At 41.5% G+C, this 22,242-nt stretch overlaps 1 protein-coding gene across 3 annotated transcripts in view; it reads right to left on the bottom strand.

Moving 5' to 3' along the window:
* ADAMTS18 (ADAM metallopeptidase with thrombospondin type 1 motif 18) overlaps positions 1 to 22,242 on the bottom strand; it is a 77,867-nt gene that overhangs the window by 34,185 nt on the left and 21,440 nt on the right. For 2 of the 3 annotated variants that reach the window (XM_059856985.1, XM_059856986.1), the window contains exons 4-12: positions 14,894 to 15,176; positions 11,049 to 11,248; positions 10,255 to 10,338; positions 9,256 to 9,415; positions 8,610 to 8,715; positions 5,402 to 5,539; positions 3,806 to 3,959; positions 2,684 to 2,779; positions 1,515 to 1,663 (exon numbers count right to left, since the gene is read on the bottom strand). In XM_059856985.1, the coding sequence (XP_059712968.1) occupies positions 1,515 to 1,663; positions 2,684 to 2,779; positions 3,806 to 3,959; positions 5,402 to 5,539; positions 8,610 to 8,715; positions 9,256 to 9,415; positions 10,255 to 10,338; positions 11,049 to 11,248; positions 14,894 to 15,176 (1,370 nt within the window). Of the gene's footprint in view, positions 1 to 1,514; positions 1,664 to 2,683; positions 2,780 to 3,805; positions 3,960 to 5,401; positions 5,540 to 8,609; positions 8,716 to 9,255; positions 9,416 to 10,254; positions 10,339 to 11,048; positions 11,249 to 14,889; positions 15,177 to 22,242 lie in introns of those variants that run through there. The other variant, XM_059856987.1, reaches the window with a different exon arrangement.

Here is a 22,242-nt window from a genome sequence, read left to right as displayed (position 1 = left end):
TGTGATGTCAAATACAGCTGCCTGGACATTTGTGCACTGTTGTGTGGCTTATTTATACTCCTGCCATTCCATCAATGTAACTCTGAGAGAGAATTATACCATTTTCTCTTTGCCCTAACTGGATTACTACTGATACAATGGAATTAAATCTAGTGTAAACATGATCCAGCTCTTGTACCAAGTATGACTTGGTTACATCAAATCTTTCTTCCTTAGAACAGACAGTTCCCTCTGAAGAAAAGTTCTAAATGCTACAGCAGCTGACACACTTCATGTTGAAGAGATGCTGTTTGAAGATCCCAGAAATCTTTATCAATCACAGCAGTGCACCAAACTGAACCATTTCCATTCTCCTGTCACACATGGAGAGCAAAGAGGAGATTATGCACAAATGCAGAGAGCAATGTGCAGCCATACCCATTCAGCAAGAAAAGCAGGAACACCAAAATATATACATATGGCCTCTGACTGAGACCCTGCATTCTTGTGCTAAACTGCTTAACAAGGGAAAATATCCAAGTAATTTTATTTATGAAAATGAACTGAGAAACAACAAAAAAGGCTGATAAAACACTCTGCTAGGGATCTGCAAAAATTGGCTTGACTGAGGGTAATAAAGACTATTTTAACTAACTCACATTCTCCAATAACACAGTATATGAAGCATGGATATTACACTGCAGCATTGTATAGTAGATGAGAGGCTTCTTTACAGCCTCATATAAACTGTGTCATATTTTCTCTGCTTTTTATTACTGCAGCTTAAATGCTGCTTTTACTGTGTGCAATGAGGAATACATGTGTCTATGCCTGCTGTATTTGTGTGGAAATAAAACAGGGAAATCCTCCTTTTCTTGTAAGCTGCAGTGAGTACTTGGGAAAGATGCTGGTCAGTTAACACTTTTAATCTACTTTGAAGTGCTTATTTCAATGAATAGTATTTACATAGATAGGATATTAATTAGAGGCAAAAAAAAAAATGTTTCATGAGTTAGCACACAATTCCAGGGATCAGCAACTTTCATTTGATTCATGAAATACAAAAGAATGCAAAGGACATGACAGGCATGCAAAGACATCTGTCCTTATCATCCTGGATAACATGATCTCAGTAGAAGTCTTAATAGCTTTTAAGATCTTTTTCTCCTGCTCATAGGCTGTTAGGTGCAAAAATGTCTGTATGGTGCTTCCTTAAATGTAAAATTTAAAAGAGTAAAATGTAAAAATGTCTGTGCAGTGCATCCTTACTTCTGCAGGTATTTGATGTAGTGCAGCATCCCAAAATAAAAGAAGCAAGTTGGGCTGGAGATGCTGAGGCACTGCAGCAGTCTGCAGCCAGCCTCTGCTCTCTGGTGTCAGGACCCAGAACTGTCTCCCACCCACGGGCTGCCCGCACTGGGCACGGGAGAAAGCCCTCCAAACACTTCCCTGCAGAAATGGACCCTGCTCGTTTCCTGCCCTAGGAACAGAGTACAACAGAGTACAAACACTACCTTTCCATGTCTGTGTCTTACTTTGGATTGTTGCAGTGTCTTTCCTGATAGGTGACCCCCCCTCCGCAGGTGCGGGTGCACTCGGACCACTGGGACCAGGCTGACCACTGGCCATGGACAGGCTTGGGCCCGTGCTCCCCGTACTGCACACACTGTCCTCTGCGACACCACTGCAAGACAGGGACACAAAACACCGTCAGCAGCACCTGGGAGATGCAAAAAAAGAAATAAAACACCCAACATTTAAAAGCTCCAGAGCTTGATCCTAACACGGTCACCCACTGAACTCGATGAGCAGCTCGCAGCAGGACAGGGACTCTGGAGTGGGGCATGGATCCACACAGAGGCATACATAAGTAATGTTCTAATATTTGTCCAAGTTTTGAGTTGAAGATCCCTGAGGTAGCGAATTTTCAAAACTGTTTGCTTGAAGAGTGATTTTTTGCCTTATTTTTTCCCCCAAAAATCCATGTTACTTTATGACCCTGAGCTGCAGAGCCTCAACATTTCCCGTGTGATTTACACACAGCCTCCCAGAATTCTGCTAACATGTCTCCCTTCCATGATTCAGTTAGGAAATACTGCACAAAGAGAAAAAGCTAAATAGAACATTTGTCAGTTACTTCAAAATCAAAACAATGTTCTGCTGGAAGAAATCTTATAGGTAAAGAAAATATTTTGCATAACTACAGATGAGAGTAAATTAGAAGGTTCAACTCAAAAAAGTGCAAAAAAATGAGGGTAAATACAAACAAATAGTCTGAGTGTAAATTAGAAGGTTTGACTCAAACAAATAAGCTCTTTTAGTGGTGATCTCTGATGAAAATATGGCCTTAGTCTGTACAGCAATAGTATGACTTGAGGTATGCTCATATCAGAGTGGAATTGGAAACATTGATCTAACTCCTGTTATAATTCATGTATTTTCTTACTGATTTAGATTTGCCAGAGATATCTGATCCCACAGCTCCTTGGGAGAGGAACCAGGCCCTGCCATCAGACAGGTACCACTGGGAGGCCACATCCTGAGTATGCATCTCAGTGGAATAATTTACAAAGCAATCTCAAAGTCTAGGATGGCAAATCTGGAGGGATCTGGCTAAAGCTGGTTTTGATGGGACCTTGTATTTGACCAAACACAGTCTAAACTAGAGTTAGGATGACAATATTTTATTTATAAAACAACTTACCATACTTATACCACAAGCTGTTCCTTCTGCTGCGGGCATGAACTTTGTCTCACACCTGTGACCCACTTTGTGACACCAAAGGGATTTGCAGATATCCTGAAAAGGAAACAGTACTCACTACAGTGCTCATAATTTCCATTATTTCCTGGTATTTAAAAAGAGTAACCAATGAAACATGCTTTTGCTACCTTAAAAGACATATAAATAAACTTTTCTGAATTTGGAAAAGCCTGGGTTAAAGTTTCCTAGCACAGATGTACCCTATATACTGCCTGCTTGTTTATGCACCATTTCACTATATATTTCTTAAAATTATATTGAGTGTGAGATTATAATAGAATACAAACAGTGTTAAAAAGTTCATGGCTAAAATTTCATCGTGTCTGCAGGGACTATAATACTGTGAAGAGACAAGGTTTTGCTAAACCACAGAAGATATCTGGAAAGGCAGTCTGTGCACAGGGCTGTTCACTCCCTCTTCCTTGTCTATTAGCTGTGGAAGAAACACAGCTGCCACCACTTGAATAATGTAGTTGGTATATAATAAATCAAAATACTCCAGGATAGTAACAGGAGTAAAAGAAATCACCATACCTTTTTTCAGAATGAGCACTCCAGCTTATTTTAAAAAATGCCTTCTCTGAAGAGACCAGTAAGGAGTGTAACAGTCATTAAAACAATAGGTTAATCTAAATTAATCATTCATCATGAAGTCAAGAGTATAAGTTACATTTCATTGCTCTAAAATAACCCCATAGATCTCTCCCAGGCTTTTTGCTGTCATAAAAGTAAAACACAAGAAACTGAGTCCTTCTTACCCCACACAAGCTTTGATCAAAACTCTACTGCCTGCTAATTTCCCTTAGCACAGCAGGCAAGGGTTCATGGCTCGTGTGGATTCAGGTTGCCCCCCTTATGACTCCTGGAAGGAACACATTTCCTTCTGAAGCTCCCCTGGGGCTGGGATATTCCTCAAAAGAGTTTTACCTTCAAAGCAAATTGCCAAGCCAGATAAGGCAGAGAAATAGCCCAGGCCTCAGAAGAGCCCTGAACTTGTGCTTTTTCAGTGTACTGCAGTTCTCTCATGCCATTGTAACCTCCCAAAAGTGCATGGATAGGTACCTTTACAAAGCTGAGGTTGCATAGCTTTGCTTTCATTCCAAATTGCCATTTGCACTGGGTATCAGCATCATAGATCTGCCCTGGCAGTTTGTCAGGGTATTTATACTGTCCTGTTTGCTTAGGTTCATCAATCAGGCAGGCAGCTTGAGCTGTACTATAATGAGAAGGTAAATTAATCATGACTATGATCTTGACATCAAAATATTTTAATTTGCTACAGACCAGCACAAATACATAACATGGTATACAGTACCTTGAACTAGTTTTAGAGGTATGCTCTGAAACATGAATATCTATGTGCAGGAACCAAAAGTGCTTGACATCTCGTTGGTAGCCTGGCCTGCAAAGTTTTAAGGAAGCAGGAATTTCCAGGCTTTGGGACTGTTGTGACAACAAGAAAGAATGATGCCAAATTCCTTGCCTCCCTGTATTCCTGGGTAACCCAGAGAGAGCTGCCCTCATCTGCTTCTTTCCCACCAGTGGATTCCCCAAACGAGGAGCCAGCAGAAGGAGCAGGCACAGTGTCCCCCTGCAGCATTTGCCCTGTGTGGAGCTGCCAGGAGGCTGGTGCAGGGTGTGTGCTTTGGGCTGGGCAGAGCAGCTCCCAGCTCCACCTTTCCCCCTTCCTCTCTGCCTGGCAACCCCTGTGTACAGAAGGGAATCCATGCTGAATTTGCCTTCCAAGTGTCAGTCTCTGGGACCATATGGCAGGATGGAGGGCTCATGTCACTTTTTAGCTTGCACTTTGCTTCTGTACAAAAAACATATTTCATCACTGCAGCATGAAAAAAACCCCAGAACTCCATTACCTTTTCTGGCTGCTACTCAAAGATATTGACTGGGAATTGAAGGACCAGATCCACATAACTACTGAGGTGCCTGCTTCTCACTCTAAGGAATTATTATCTAAAATGCCTGTGTTGCTCTTGCTCAAAATACCTCCTACACATTTTTTAGTATTTCTGTATAGTCTACCCATGAATGAAAAAATAATATTAGGGAAAGATTAATGTAATAATGAATTAAATAGTGATTGAAGAACAGTTCCTCTAAAGTCATCACTGAGTAATGACAACACGCTGGGAAAAACCCTGACAACCTTCCCTTTCTCCCTTTTTGTTTCTCCCAGAAACAGGATGTGAAAAATGTAAAATGGCCTTTACTCGTGACATGAGCTAGATCAAGAGAGAAACTCCAGTGAGAAAGGCCACTCCACTGATGTTAATTTACATTTTGTAATGACTTTGGTACCACTGTGTCTGCCCTCTTTTGTGTACGCTTCCTACTCATTCTCCAATAAACCCAGCTGCTGACAGGAATGCTTGGGAAAGAATGATATGCCAGTCATGACTGCAGGGTATTCCTGGAGGGTGAAACTCCTGCTTTTGAAACAAGGCAGGACAAGAAGCCCCTCCAGGCCACACCACCTCGCTGCTGCAGCAGCCCGAGCGTGTGGGCTCACACACTGCAAGGGTCTGAGCACATTGCAAAGGAGGAGAATTTCACACTTCAGTAATTTTTATGCTGTTCAAGAATTCAAGCCCTGTTACTAAAGCTGCATTCCCTGGCACTGGCCCAGATTTACATCTGACCTACCTGAGAAATTTGTTGAGATACTGCCTGCTGCACACAGACCAAGAAAACACTCCATTGTTTCCAGTGAGTGTGGGAGACATAATATTTCCCTCAGCTTTTCTACAAGCATTTCCTTCTCCATCGTGAATCATCCCAAAGCTGGAAAGAGAACCAGGTGGGAGAGAGAGTTTAGATTAACAGAAACAAGAAAAAATATGGGGGAAAAGAGACACTTTTTGGGTAACAGCTCTATGCTTGACCTCCACAGGGAAGGTGGAGTTTATCCCTTTCCTTCCCAAAGGAAAGGGATAAACCAAAGGGATGAAAACTTATGCACCACACAAATTAGCACTGGTGTAAGTTCCAATTAGCAGCAATTTTTGCCATCACACACTGATGGGAAAGGATGGTCAGGCTGCAAGGAAGAGCCTCACTGGTGCTGCACAGGGAGCCAGTGACAGGACACTGCCCAGAGGAGCTGCAGCCTGTGCCCAGGTTCCCCAGTTTACCCATTCCCCACCCCAAAGCAGAGCAGCTCCATGGTGGGGTGGATGGACACCACAGATCTCGTGTTCAGCCACACTTGTCCTTTCCTAGGGATCTGCCAGCTTACAGCCTGCACAGCAGTGTGAGCCTGTCTCTGCCCAGGGACAATGCCTGCTGACATGGATGGGGTGGAGATCACAATCCAGGGAAACACCACCCCCAGGAATGTGCTTTACACACCATAACTGCCTTCCTGATCAGAGGGAAGAGCTACAGAGCTCCTTCTGCAGCAAAGGAAATGGGTGTGAATTAATGGAATACAAAAATATTGTTATTTTTTCCTAATTTTGGCCACTAACTTGCTATATTATCTCAGGCAAATCACATTGGTTTCCTCACCTTTGTTATACAGTGTCATTTTGTCTAGACTGGAACTGTTTAATGGGAATAGTGTCTCTTATTGGGAAAACTGCCTCTTATGGGGTGTTTTGCTCAGTCTGAGCATCAGGAGGCCCTGCTTTCACTAGGAGAGTTTAGGATGATATAAAAAATAATAAGCAATAATAAAAAAATCACATTATAATTACAAATTATAGGGATTTTATTGATATAATAAAGCTAATTTTTAGAGGCTTTCCTTTCCCGTTCTGATTTTACTGACTGTATGGGACATCTGTGAGTTTCAATGTGTTTGGGATAGAAATTTCATCATCTGTTACTTCAATATTGTAGAACACTGGTGACTTTATAAATGTAATCTGTGCATGTGCAGGGAATATCTCATTTACTGGAGAATATCTCATTTACTGGACTCCAGCCTCTACTGCTATAAATCATTACAGGCTCATCAGAATTACTGCATGTGTTGCCACCAGCTGAGGCTCCAAACTTCCTAAAATATATGCTTTCCTATAAAAGGACAACAGAAGTACCAATTGAGGCAGTGTTTTAGAACCCTTCATAAAACACACTGTGTCCTCCTGCACTGCAGCCAGAGAATCCCCAGTTTATATCCCACTGACACAACGGGCTCTGAACACCCAGAGGAGCTGTTAAGGTTTCAGGTAAAAACACAAGCTTTAGAAAATCATTAAAATGTCTAACAAAACAGTAAAATGTCTAACCACTGAAGCTTTCAGTGGATCACAGAGTGTGCTTTTCCCCCCTGTGAAACCTTTGGTTAATACATTCACAGTGGACCTCAGCACCTCCAAAGCTGTCACAGTTTTTTTCCTTCCAAGAATCTCTGTATCACAGAAACCAACTTCTGTTGTCTTACATCACATTTTAGGTAGTCTCAGGACCATGAACATGACAAGTGATCATAAAGACATTTTGTGTCTGGCACAGGCTTTCCCCAAGAGATAAAAAGCATTTTATTAGGAGCATGGAAGTGTACCAAGGAAAGGTTGAATAATATGTGAAACATAGGGGGAAAAAGAAACAAAGGAAAAAATTCCAATTTGACTCTCTCAAAGCAAATAAGAAAAAATAAAAAGCAAAAAGAACATCAAGAGACTAAATGGGATAATTCTTGAAAAATAAGCAATGGGCCTGATTCTCTCCTAATACTGATAGAAGGGCATTAAAAATGTACTGAGGTCAGTGAAACTGCATCAGTTTGACAGGAGGATCACACAATATTCATGTTACATATCTGTTTCCTTGAATGCTTTGGCACAATTCCCACGGGCCTCAGTGCAGCTGGATTACTCTTTAATTCCTTGCTTCCCTTCAGATGCACAGAAACCTGTGAAAGGGTCACTCGTGTAGACATTAGGTCATGGTGTGCACTGCAGAGCATATCAGTGCAATGAAAACTGAATAGTCCTGGAGCAGCCAGGCAGAAGGGGAAGGCTTCATGCCTTGACCAATCAGCAGAATACAGCACCACTGCTTTCCAAAGGTTTTCTGTGCATTAATGTTGCTGAAAAATAAAGACCTTTTAACTAAGCCTTGATGTTAGGTTGGTCCCACACAGAGAAACTCTGCTTCTCTACTGCCAGTGGTGAGACAGACTCCAACTTGAGCTGTGCTGAGCTAGAAATCAAAACCATGCACAAAGTTGTGGAAAGGTAATTCAAAATTATTCGGAGAAAAAACATCAGAACAAAACCTGATCACCTTGATTAGATTTATTCAGCAATCTGAAGAATAGCTGAAGCTCCACAAAAGACTATTACTGGTTTTGTATGAGGGACAACAGGTTCTAAGAAAATTACAGTCTCTCTACAATAGAAAACAAATGGAAATCCAATGGACATAAATGCAGAAAGGCAGAGACCATTACAAAGGTGGGTTTTACCCAAATCACTCATTAAACAGGTAGAGAGAACAAAGAGCAGGTTCGAAGTTTTTTATGAAACGTTGGGTCTTCTGGGAAAAGGAGACCTCCAAGAGACTCAGAGAGATCACCTCTCCAGTGAAGCTGCAGTAACCTGCAGCAACCCCTCTCTCTTTGGAGCAACCACAGGGATCCCAGAATGGATTTGCCTACCAGAATATGGGAGCAGTGTGGGAATCTCAAAGATATTAAAGAGGACTGGCTTGTTCTGAGCCCAGCAGAACACCACTGGTGACCAGTCACCAGCTGGATGGAACCCAGCTCACTACCACTCCTTGGGCTTCCAAATGATTTAAATTTAGCACGTGCCAATCCAAATGATCTATATTTAACTCATTTATATTAAATAGGCTACGTTTCCATTCAGTTACATATTTGTTTACAGAAGAAGAAACTTACTTGTGTCCAGACTCATGAGCAATTGTAAAAGCCAGTCCAAGGCCCGTGTCTTCATTAATGGTGCAGCTGCGGTATTTGCTGCACATGCCACTGATGGGTGCAAATCCTGGAGGAAGGAAGGAAGGAAGCAGTAAAATAGCTTGTTCCTCCACAGAATTCCAAACTCACATATCATCTGCACTGGTCCTAATAAGCCAGTTTGTTTTGGCACATGGAGACACTTGTCTACTCCATCAGGTTTATCACAGAGGAATTACAGCAGACTTTTATTTGACAATTAAGGAACTCCTATTTAAAAAGTATAAATCAAATCTAACTTCTCCAACTACGCTTTATTTGTAAAACTTATTCTCCCCTCAACTCACCCCCCCCATGCCTTTACTGCTCTCCACTTAGGGAGGAATCCCATTTAAAAAAAAAGGCAAGCAGTCACAAAAAGAAAATAAAACTAGAGTGGCTCAGAAATATGCTCAAAATCAAAAATATTCCTTGAAGAGGTGACAACCCAAAAATTATACCGTCCTGTCCTTTTCAAGAAGACCAAAAACAAGACACACAATGTGCACAAATGGACTCCTATTTGAAGCCAGCCCAGCTCCTGCTGTGGGCAGGCCCAGGTCTCCCAGCCCCTGGTTTGGTGTCACACCTAGAGTGTCACAGGGCTCGTTCTTCCAGGAGCAGATGTCAAAGCCCGTCAGGAGGATGGCGTGGTCGTGGCGCTTCCCGTTCTTCCCAACCAGGGCAGACTGCCACTGGCAGAAGCTGTTCAGGGACTGGTCAGCGTGGTGGTTGATCAACAACCCGCCCTGCAGGGAGGGATGGACACACAGACACACAGACAAGGTGTTTCCAGCAGTGCGTGAGAAAGGAGATTGAAAGAGTAAGAGCTGCTTAGGGAAAAGGGAGTTAATATTTCCTAGTTATTCCACATCAGTTTATGTATTCCCATGTTAACTGTCTGTGATGGCTGAGTCAGCTGATGAGAGAATCTCTTACAACTGTAAAACAAAGCTGGGCCTCTCCCCAGAAACACTGATATTTCCAAAGCTGGTGGCTGGAATTAGTGTACAAATATATTTGATTCCTGAGAATGCTGAACACCAAGCCTTATTCAATATTGTGATTATAATGTATTGTAATTGCTGGGGAAGAAGAGCATTATCCAAGAGGCTCAACCCTTCACAAGTTTCTTTTCAGCAAAAGAGATTTTTGTCTTTTTTTGACTCAGCACCCTTGACAAAAGAATTGGCACTGCTCCCACCTTTTGTTACATGTTTTCTTCAGTTTGGGACTCCTGACTCCTTACCACTTCTGATCACCACACCCTAGAAAGCCCAGTTCAAAATTATTCCATTTATAAAAATACTTATTAAATAGATTTCTCATTCCAGCCATTTCACCTCAAGGAAACACTAGAAAATGTTAGGTTTTATCTGACTGGAAGCATTTCAATGTTTCTAAATAATATTTATATGAAATGAAAAATTTAGAATCAAAACCCAAGAAGCAGTGAAAAGTAGAAAGTGTCATTTTGGAGATTTTGGCAGTTTTAATCTTCTTCTCACACTCTATGCCTTAGGAAACCTCCCTGCACATAACATGGGAGCACCCAATGCTCCCAGACAAAAATTCTGACACAACTTACAGGCTCTTGTTCCAAAAGAAGCAGGCTGACAACAATAATGTTTATATCACTTCCAATTGTTCCATCCTTAAACAGACTAGAGACCTGCAAAGATTATTGGAAAGGAAATATCACCTACATGCATAATCCCTTTTTAATAGATTAAACATATGTACTGTGTTATTGCCTTGGACTCCAATTTTCAGCACTAACTTTTGGAGTTAGAAACTTTGAAGGACTAACCTAAAAGAGCTCAAACCAGAAGAATTATGCCCCAAACTACACTCAGTCAAAAACCTTCTATTGACTTCAATGGGCTTTGATCTGTCCTCGCTCTCCTGGATAAAGTGTAATTAAAGCCAAGGTTCAAGGTCAAGTTTTGCAGTACAAAAGTACTGCAGGAAAACATATTTCTAGTCAAATGATATCAATTTTATAGAAATATATTGGTGCTTTCTCAAATAAGTGTTTCTAGGAGACGTGAGATGAAACATAAAGCTTCATGATATTAAATGAAAGTTTCAATTTCAGAGTATCTGCCTTTTTTTGTATTACACAGGAAGTATATTAAAATTTAACATTTTGAAAACTCTCTAATTATTTTTCTTTACAGTACTGTTGCCAGAGCTGTGATGTTCCAAAGATGCATATTTAAAGGCTTTTTGATAAAAGTACTACAATAGATGAGGCTTGAAGAAAGGCTTGCATGAGGTGTCTCTGCTCTTTTTGTCATCAGTATTTGTCTAATAGAAGATCCTACTCTGACACACCAATATTCCCCAGAGAAAAGACACTTCAGTGACACCACTCCTTACCATGTTCATGACTGTTAAGATATATGTTGTTACATTTTCCTTGCCGTGCTTCTCCAGCATTTTTTTATCTGCCACAACAAGGGTTTCAACATTTAGACTTCCATTTTTCTGAATTTTAGCAGATGATCTCTTGAACCTCGCAGAAGTCCCGTACTCATCTGAGCGAATGTAGGTCTCTTCTGTGGGTGGCTTGGGTGCATCTAAAAGGAAATAAAACTGTTTTGGAAAGAGTTCAGATCACCCATGAACAGTTTGATTCATCAGAAAATGAAGAATCACAGGTTTAAAGCCTTAGATTATTTTTATAGCATGTGATTTAATACTTCTGGCTGAGTTCTTCCATATTTATTAAAAAAGACCTGATTCATTCCTGAGGGAAGGACTGCTACAGGGAGAGAAGGAAATGGGAGAACCACATTCGTATCCAATAAGCAGTTTAAAATAAGGAATTAATCTAATAAAATGGCAGCATCTGTGCAAAAAAAAAAAAAAAAAAGACAGGATTTTTAACAGAGTATCTGCATTTTTCCTGTCCTTTTGATAACTTCCTGAGGTGTTTGGCATGTGCTACTTACATAGCAGCTGGCAAAAAAGTCCTTTCCACAACAGATGCCCACGGGCAGTACAGAAATCAGATACACACCACAAGGAAATTCCTGCCAGCCTGATGCTGGGACTGACTTTGGCCTTCCATGCCAAACTGCCAGGAGATCATTCCTGCTGGGAATGTATTTATTGAGTCAGGCAGTGCCAAGGCAACAACAGGCAGTGCACATCCCAATTCTAGGGAGCATTTTCTCCCCCTGTGCTGGTGCAGCACAAGCAGGGGCACAGCTGGAGAGTGCTTTCTACTCCAGTTCTTCAAGGAACCAGAAACTGGGAAGAGAAATCCATCTCCCACATCCTACAGTGCTCCTGCTAGCCACAGGTTCTTCTGCATAAACCTACACTGCCTTGGCATCAAGAATTAACTCAATGGCCGCTTTAACAAACTCTTTGGATAATAATGGGGTTTTTATGACACAGGATGTAACAAGACAAGTGAGGGAGCCTCAGGTAATGAAAAATATCCTGCCTGTTCCTCATCAGAAATCTATTCCAAAGAGCTAAAACAGACCCTGCTTTCTACCCCGCCAAACTGGGGAATCAAGAACACCACAGAATGCACAACAGTGGTCTGCTTTCAAGAACTCAGCATTCTGGTGTGCATTTAACATACAAAGGGCCAGGTGATGGTGATTTTCAAGTGTATCACTCATTATACACAACCATCCTTGACAAGCTCGAAGAACTTTTCTATTCTGGAAGCACATCAAGACACAAGGACAGGCCTCACCCTAGAGGGAAGTGCTCAGTTCAAGGCACATCACTGCCCAGGTGCTGTTTTGGAGGCAATACAGCTCCAGTGCTTTGGACATATATATCCATGAGCAGAGACATTTTGCTCTTGAATATATCCACGAGCAGAGACGTTTTCCTCTGGAACTTATTTCACTGCAACTCAGAAAACCTAAGCAGCAGCAGTTTCATGCATGTTTTACTGACTATAGTCCAGTTAGCTCTCATGATCTAAAAGCATTTAGGTTGTGACAGAGTTTGGGAGATGATTAACTGGCTTTTCTAGTGCTTACAAAGTCCCTGCACATGAAATTTTAAAAGATGGTGTGTGGGACAAGTTATTTTTATGACACCCAAGTGGCAATGTGCTCTTCCCTCTTACTGCTCAGCAAGTTTGATTTCATTCTTAGGTTAGGATAAATTACCCCTGACTAGGCAGGGTTAATACCAGAGGACCCCCTTTTGTCAGCCTGAATTCTTCATCCCTTTGTTCATTCAAGCTGAAACTCTATTCCAGGTGACCAGATTGGACTTTGCTGAAAAATTCAAATTTATATGACTCCAGATCTCAGAATAAGACCAGGAAAACAATGTAAAAACTAAAAAAGAAGGTGGGAAAAAAAGGCAGTAAGAATAAAAGTACCAAATACTCATAGAAAAAGGGTTCCCTTTACTGGGGCAATTTCTTCTGCATCCTGTATTTTCTTCTACTCAATTTAACAATGGCATGTGATTTTATTTGTATGTCCTTCAGTGAACATGAGATTGATTTGTTCTATAAATTAAACACGACTGGGTCTGGAAATAAGTTGTTATTTTTAGAACTTCTTCCTTTCTCTAAAAAGGTTACAGGTATGAACTGCACAAAGTGAAAGACCACAGGGTATGAAGAGAAAGAGTTTTGTGGGTAAGGTACTTAAATGCCATCTTGCTGAATCAGACCCTAAAAGTGTGTCTGACATCAAGTTCCTAAACAATGATGAGTAAATCACTTTTACTAAATTCATCACAGTTGGATGCTAACTACATGTTCTTCACTTAACATAAAACCTGCTTGAATATGCAGCTAAGAGCTCATAGCCATAAGTGAAATTATTGAATAAATAGTTATACATGTAGACTTACAAAAGCACAAAGTATTTTAAAGAAAATTCAGTTTCTCAATTAGGTTCCTAGAATCACTGGTTACTTCTGACATCTCCCATGTCTGTGACCAATTTATAAGACAAGAATAACAATATTATCTTCTCACATGCCAGGAGGTCATACAAATACAGTGTTCAAAATGCTCTCCTCTATAATAGGGATAAGCACTGTGTAAAAGCTCAAGAGGACATGGATAATTCTCATTTTGGGCAAGCAGTCACAGGAGGAGCAGTAAATAAAGCACAAACTCACAATGGACAATCCAAACAAAATGGGCCAGTGCAGAGCACCATCAGCCCTGCTCTGCAGCAGGAAAAGCAGACAGGAGGGAAAGGGAGGATGTAATGAGGCAGTTTGGGATTGCAGTAGAAGGCAAATGCTTACAGGTTGAATCACAGGCTTGTGCATCTGGCATTTGAGGGTTGGCTTTCAAACCTGGGGGAAAGGATTTCTGAAATTTTAACAAGCCATTTGTTTTCAGGCCTCAGTCTCAGCCAGCCCCCTTCCCACTAACTCCTTTCTCATTCCTTCCCTTCTATTTATTTTCTCCTTCGTCCTTACACACCTTTGGAAAAGGAAGCTGCTCATTTTCCCAGAACTTCTGTAGGAAGTTGGAAGAATATAAGTGGACTCAGGCACTGTTTTCAATACTGTTTGCAGTCCTGGAAACCCTCATTAAGAAATTCAGCTCAGAAGCTGATCAGCTTTCAAAAAAAGACTCAGCTGAATGCTAAAAGTACAGATATAAGGTCCAAGGGGGCTCTAAAATGTTCTTCAATTTGAGGGCCTAATGAAGGACTCAGAATGGATCTTGGCAGGATAATACATTTCAATATATTCTTTAAGACATGGCTCCAAAATCTTATTTAAACAATTTACATGGGTGGTTCTTTTTGAAGATCTCAGTTGCTGAAAATTTCATTATCAAATGGTGAGTTCTGAAAGACTTTTTCTCTATCCTCTCAGAAATTAATGATTTTGAAGCTTTTTCCTCCATCTTCAAGCCTAATTAATTTTTTATCCCCAATCTAACTTGGCATCCATCACTGTGCAGAACTGCTTACTGAAAACTATGTCAATGTGAAAAAAAAAAAAATCACCACTGGGATCTTTTAATCTAGGCAAAGCACAAGAAAACCAAACAGTGATTCTGATGGCTTAATAAAAGAGATGATTCTATGAACTTAGAGCAAAACTCAAGTTTCTCATACGCGTTTCGCGTCAGAATTATATAACTTAAAGTCATTACTCCTCCATCCCAAAGGGATGCGAAGAGATGTGAAACAGACCTCGGGACCACCACAGGACACAGCCTGAAACAGCCACTACCTCAAGAAAGGAGAGAAAGTTTCCTTACATACATTTCTTGCGACGTCCACAAAAATGCTGCTTTCGGAACCGTCCGTGGCGGTACCCGCTGGCCGGCGCGGGGTGCGCGGGGGAGGCGCGCGTTCCGCGCCGCTCCCAGGGGGAGGATTTGGGATGGGGCTGGGCTGGGGGCCCATGCACCTGCCCCTCGGCAGTCCGCTTGTACAGCACGTGCGGGTGGTGGCCGGCGGGGGACGTGTAGTTGTGCTCGCGGGCCAGCTGCTGAGGTAACGGGGAGATCAGGAACTCCATCTGCCGCGTCCTTATCAAACCCGACTGAAAAGAGACACGGCACCACCGGTTAGAGAGGAGGCTGGCACTTGGCAGCCAGTGACCTTCCTGCCAAGCCCAGACTGACCACAACGTGCACCTCGACTCTGGTTAGCTACTCAAGTTACAGATTATTCCGGTAATGATCTGGATATTCTGCCCATTTAAATGTGCATCGTTTCCTTTTGGAGATGACCAGGTTCCCCATTTGGAAAAACACAAACCAGGAAGGTTGTGAGGTGGTGTAGTGATTAAAACCATGACAGATGTGCAGCACAGCACCTTCACACAATAGCACGGATAGCTTCATATGCAATATTAACCCATTCTTCACAGTACAGGTTTGTTTGTGTACATGACATACATAAAAAGGAAGTGCTTTTGGAAAATACAACTTCTCATAGGTGCACACATCATGGAAGAAAATATTTGAATTAAGGTTCACAGCTTTTTCACAACAAGGTATTACCAAACAGGAGTCTCAGACTTAAGGGCATTCCGGGTAGAAAATGACATTACAGGTCAGCAGCACAAAGCTGAAGCATCTGAATATATAAGGACCATCATTCAGTAATGAACTCTCTGCAATTTAATCATAATTTGAACACAATGAAAAATGTATACCCCCCTACAAGGGAAAGCTAATCAGTAAAGGCAAGTATCTGATTGTTTTCCTTCTTGGATCTCTGAAAGACACAAGTATGGGAAAACTACACTGTAGTTTTCACATAGGATCTGTGCATAAAATTGCACATGTGATGAAGTGTTTCCAGGATCAGGGCCAGGGAAATGTGGGTGGCACTGAGGAAGTATTTCCATGCAGCTCATTAATCAGTTATGATTTTATTTCATTTCTTGGTTTAGTAAAACATGTTGCAATAAACACCCTTTTTTACCGAGTCAAAAACCAAAAAAAAGTTTCATCAGGTAATTCTATTACATTATATACGTAATACTAGATACAGATTTTTGGTTTGGATCAGTGAGGCCCTACCATGTGCCAACACCCTCCTGCCAAAACTGACATCCCACGAGGACTACATATCTCTTAGGCTTCAGAAAAATATGTGCAGACAAACAAATGTCAATTTGAAACCATCTTGCCGCACATCTTGAGTCCTCCAAGACCATGATTCCAACCTCTTTCCTCAAAAAAATCTTTGAAAATGCAGACATGTCACATGTATCACCTCTTCCCTTCTGAAATGGATGTTCTTCTTCAGACCAACCCCCCAGGGCCTGAATGCCCTGGGTATGACAAGGAGAGCAGTTTGAATGCCTAATGTAAGCACTGTATTTTTAAAGGATCTTTGGAATTTTCTGTGCTTTAAGAACTGTTTCCCAAGAGGAAAACTCAACACAGTGAAAAGCAAGTGAAAATTGAAAGTTACATATGAATCTTCACAGCTTTAACCATTAACTAAACCAATGCAGAAACTGATTTTAAGTCTATTCCAGGTGGAAAGATTTATCAAAGACTTACAGGTCCTCAACAGACTGCAGTCATCCACTGCACTCTATTCATAGAAATTCTCTTCTCTTGATCCAAATCAAAGGCAGCTTTGCAGTACTCCCCAATATAAGCACCTTTCACAGGGGCCCAGTAACAGCGCTCACAATGTCACACTGTGATCACAGTTTTGGCAATAGAAGAGATTCCACACTATGAACTGAGAGGGTCTAATTGCCCTCTGAAATATAATCAAAAAACCAAAAAAAACCACCCCAAAACAAAACAAAAATCCCCCAAAAAACAAACAAACAAAAACAACAAAAAACCAAAGCACACAAATTATATTCTGATACACAATTGTCCCACTCTCCTCTCTTCAACATGAATTCATAATTATGTTTCTCAGCCTGCATCTACTTAACATTCTAAAAGAAGGTTAAAATTGCCTCCATCAATAGAAGACAGGTTTTAAATAATTGACAGGGATTTAACTCGCCTCCTCACTGCAATAAGTTGGCATATTTCAAATGTCAGATCACATTTGGTCATGACAAAGTACTCTCCTGTAGGGAAGATATCAATATTTTAGTCCTTAGGATGTGTGTCATCACACAATTTACAAGTGGTTCTGAGAGGCAATCTTTATCTTGAATACACTGATAATTGGTCACTGCTAAGATTTTTTTTTTTCAAGCTGGAAAACAGAAATGTAATGAATCTGGTTCTTATTTCCCCATTTTAAAGGCTTCCACATCTGAAATTATTCCTGTAGGATTCATTTTGTAAATGATTCGAACCATATGGAAAAAAAAAAGGGGGTTCTACATTTTCCTGTAAGAAACTGCCCCTGATGCACAAGAAGTCTCAGCCCCAAACAACGTGTTTCTATATTTAACATTATAAGGGTGGATTGAGAATTCATGGTTGTGGGGGAAGAAGTGACTGAATTCTGGGCCCTGCTTGTATTTTGCTGCACCTTTACAGAGGCAATAGCTGACTGAGTGCCTTACAAATGTAGTCACTTTTTTCCAGCAGAAATGACCCTAAATCTCCAATAAGACATTTTTCCTTTGGGTTTTACATCAAACTCATCCTCCAAGTTGAAAAATGCTGTGTGAATGAAAGAGACCTTCTTTTTGATAACATCCAGTTTTATGAAGTTGTGAAGTTGTCAAGAAGAAAGGAGAAGTGCCACAGAGCAGTCTGGACACTCATTCAATCACACACCATTTGCCATTTTTTCCAGGCATGGGATGGTTTCAAGCATTTGTATTGAATTAATCACTTTGGGAATTCCAAAGCAATGCAGAGAATGCTGACCTGGCTTCAGACAGCTCTGCAGCCCTCTGGAGCACTGCAAAGGGGGCAGTGGGACAACAACTGCCAGGAACTTTTCCTGCAGGTCCTGAAATTGTAGTGTTGGGTGAAGCAAAGTGCCAATGGCTCCACTGTGCTGGCTGGCACACATGCCAGCTGAGAAATGCCACGGCACAGAGACAGGAGATTCATCTTTTCATTCTTTTTCATCCTCATTCAGATGCACAGATTCATCTTTTCTAGCTTTACACCAAGAAGGAATCCCAGTTTTTGAAGGCCAGATTTTGGTTACTGTGTACACCTGGGCATGCTGGGAATTTTTTTCTACAAATACATGAAACATCTCCATAACTGTGAGTGAGATTCAATGTATTCATCCAGCTCAAATACTTCAGAACAAACACTGTCAAAACTGCCATGGAAATTTTTGCATGGTGTTTTCTGCTTTAGCTTTATGCATTACATGTGATTTTCCCTGAATCAAGGATGACTTTCCATTGACCTCGATGGGTTTAGGACACAATGAGGAGAGGGTCAGATAGGTCAAAATTCCATTTTTATTTCAGATTCTCTGCAATTATAACACCACGAGAGGAAGCAGGATGACAAAATCTAACATTCTTGTAAGTCTAGACAACACAGCATGAAAAAGGCCAGGAACTCCTGTCTATTCCTTCTGTATCCCACTGTGGCTATCACTAATAATAGCAATAATTGTGAGAATATGGTGGGAAGGAACACCCAAGAGATTGCTCAGTTGGAATTTGCTGTTTTCTTCTTCCCTCCCAACACATATTTGCTATCTTTCTGGAAGGGATATTCCATGCCATTGGAAAGAAAATGGAAAGACACAAGTTGACCAGTGTGGTTAGCAAATAATTTTGAATCAATAATTTAGAGGAACTTGCAGTTTGTTTGCAGAAAAGTTGAGAAGAGATAAAAAGGCAACATCCCTCCTCCTCCTGTTATTTGTTATGAAATGTTTGCTTAGCTCTGGGCTAAAGGAATTTTCAGATCCAATACACCTCTGTGAAATTCCTCAGTATCTGGCTGTAATCACCAAGGTAAGGAACTCGTTCTGTTTTCTTGGTGTGTTTCAAAAGGAAGAAGAATTTCAAAATGAGATTTGGACAAGGGCAATGACAACATGGTATCTGCTTCAAGAATTTTTTGATTGAACATAGACTATAAATTGAAAAATAAGGAGAATTTGTTTAAACCTCTGAAAAAGATCCTCTTAACTTTACAAAATCAGGCAGATTTTCCACTGATTTTCAATCCACAAGGAGGAATTTTCAGGGCCACTAACATATCTGTCCCTAACACATCTCATTGGCCTCTTACTGGAACAGCAGAGGCTGCTCCCATTTGCTCCCCTGTGTTCTTAGACTCAGAGTGGAGCCTTTGGCAGCTTACCAGCCTGTAAACCTAATTCACTTTGGGGTTTCAGCATCTCCAGAAAAAACAGACCCTCCATAAAAAGCAGAGCAGTGACAGTGAGTGAAGGATTTGCAGAACTTCTACTTCCCTCCCATAACTTAACAAAGCTGAGTGCTGACAAATCCTCACTCCAGACTGGAAAGTCTTGAGTCTGAGGGTTCTCTGTTTCCACACAAGGCACTTTGATTACATGCTAATTAAACTGAAGGCAACAGCTTTATGCATATTAAAATTAGAGGAGTTTCAGAAACAGGATGCAAATAATGGGGTAAAAGCCTAACAAAATGAAACTGAGAATTAAAACAGATGAATAATTGAACTTCAGTGTCTCTGCTAAGTGTAACTACTCAGTACTGACTGATGTAAAGTTAAATTACAGTTTTCACAAGAACAAGAGTATCTCAACTAAACGAGGTATGAAGAAGCATGCACATATTTCCTATGGAATACTACTCATACCCAGAATGCCTCATTTTTAACATCAAATAAGGTGTTAAAAAACCCACTGTGTCTTAACTAAAACAATGGCCAAAGAAATCCATGAAATCTATACCATTATGTGGATGTGAGCGTGCTCAAGATGAAAAATCACTAAAAAGGAAGAGTTAAATGTCATTTCACACCCATTAAAATATTCATGAAAAGTTTTAAAAGACTTGACAAAAGGCCAACTGAAATTGGCATAAAGCTTTCTACAGACTTCAGTGGACATTGATCCAAGACTTCTGTTATTTCCCAACTGTCCAGCTCCTAAAAAACCCCAAATCATTGATTCAAACACATCCCTAAAAGAATTACAGAACGTGAAGTACAGAGACATAAAGAACAGTCTTTAGTTCTACTTAAAACACATAAAAATGTAAACTAAGAACTTTCCTGAAAAACAAAGAATAAGGAGAGCAGATGACCTATGAACTATGGTTGCTGGTTATTTAAAACCATCTGAGGCCAAAGATTCCTAGAAATCTAATATGCACATCACAGTGTGGTTGGGGCTGTCTCACGTTACAGCATCCTGGAGTCTTTTCTCATTCACTTTGCAGCGAGAAAACTCATGAAATTACCTTACCTGCAGCTCCTTTTCATCCAGCTCTTGGTTCCTGCCCCAATGCTCTGTTAATTCTTCAGTGCTTTGGCACCACAAAGGAAACACAAAAGGCCCAGCTCTGTCACCAAAGCTTTCCATTGCTGGAGGAGAGACTGCCCTCACTCAGCTGTCCCACCCGGGGTTCTGCCTGCCAGACCATTTCCCACATGGAACCAAGGGCAGCTTGGAAGCCAAAAGAGGGCATGGCAGAGACCCAGAGAGCACAAAGCTGTTCACACAGCTTAGAGCTCCCTGACAACAGCCAGAAGCTGCCTTTTGGCCAAGACTGGTCTCTGGAATTGGGCAGATGTCCATTTTTAAACACCAACATACAGCAACACGTGCTAGAAGGGGAGAGAGGTCTCCCTGTAAGTCCTGTACCTCTGCTCAGACTCCACCCCAGACCCAGGGGAGATGAGAGATGTCAGAACCCAAGACATCCCTCTGGCTGTCCTGAGCAGCCAAGACCCCTGCCAGGGGGCTCAGAGACCCTGGCACAGAGCCCAAGCTGCCTGTGGTTTTCATTATGATCTGTGGAGAAAGTTACCAACCTTATCGAAGATCTGCAAGCCACGAAAGTTTAAGTAGAATGATAGTGAATTTATCAGGGGGTGAAAAAGTAGATTTTGGGGTTTTTAGAATGGAGGTTCAGGGGGCAAGACGGAGGAATCTGGGCATGTCCAGCCTTTCTCCTTCTTCTTCTTGGCCTCCATCTTCTGCTGTGATGGTGGCACTTTTGGATTGGTTTAGAGTAGAAGCTCACTGTCTAACACAGGTGATAGGTATTGGGAAGTAATTGTAAATATTGTACATGTAGTTTTTAATATTAAAAGATAACACCACCCCAGGGGCAGGCAGAGTGCCTCTGACTGTCCTGCTGAGCAGACCTTGGCAGGCCAGGAGAAAAAAAATTATAGATAAGGAGCAATAAACAACCTTGAGACCGAGACCTGAAGAGCTCTGACTCCTTCTTCAAGTGCCAGGCTGGGAAAAGAGACTTTTTAACTTATCTCAGGGTCACTGTGAGCAGCCAGAGTCCCTGAGACAAGGGAGGCCTTTCCCTTGGCTTTCACGAGCACATCACCCTCACCAAGCACAGAAACCACCCTGGTGTTTGCCACCATCCCTCTGCTCCTGCCTGGAACACACGCTTGCCAGAGCAAGCCAGCCCAGCCCAGGAGCCACAGGTCTGCTCAGAGCCTGGCTATTGAGAGAAGCTCAGCACAACATCCACACTGGTCACAGCATTTCATGACAGTGAGTTCAGGGCAGCAGCCAGCTCAGAAATATTTCAAAAGTCCCCGTGGGCAAACCCATGAGGAGGTGGCAGTCCCTGTGCACCAGCAGAGAAAAAACCCTGCTAAGACAGCAGGAGAAGTGCCAGCTGCTTAGAACAGGTTCTGGGTTAAGCCTTGAAAATGTGGTAAATGTATCATTTTCTCACTTATGCCAAGGAATCTCAGGAAGAATAAAGTCCTGTTAAGTTGGCCAACATTCAACTTATGAATTCCTCTTTCCTCCAAAGTCAGGGTACTCAAACAACACCATCAGAAGACTGTTCAAAGAACTCCTGCATCATGTAAGCAGTTTAAATAATAAATGATTGTTTCTTTAGGGAATGTGTAACGAAGTAGACTCACCTCTTGGGATGGGTTAAGTTGGTAGTCCGAAAAATATGTGAGACTATAACCTTACTACAGTCATAAGCAAAACTACTTCCAAGAATTCTAGCCAGCAGGATAGTACAGCCTGACCTGGAACTGCAGATACCCGAT

This window comes from Haemorhous mexicanus, chromosome 12, assembly GCF_027477595.1.
Source record: "Haemorhous mexicanus isolate bHaeMex1 chromosome 12, bHaeMex1.pri, whole genome shotgun sequence".
NCBI lineage: Eukaryota > Metazoa > Chordata > Aves > Passeriformes > Fringillidae > Haemorhous > Haemorhous mexicanus.
Note: the sequence above shows the minus strand (reverse complement) of the source record. Positions and strands in the feature narration are given on the sequence as shown.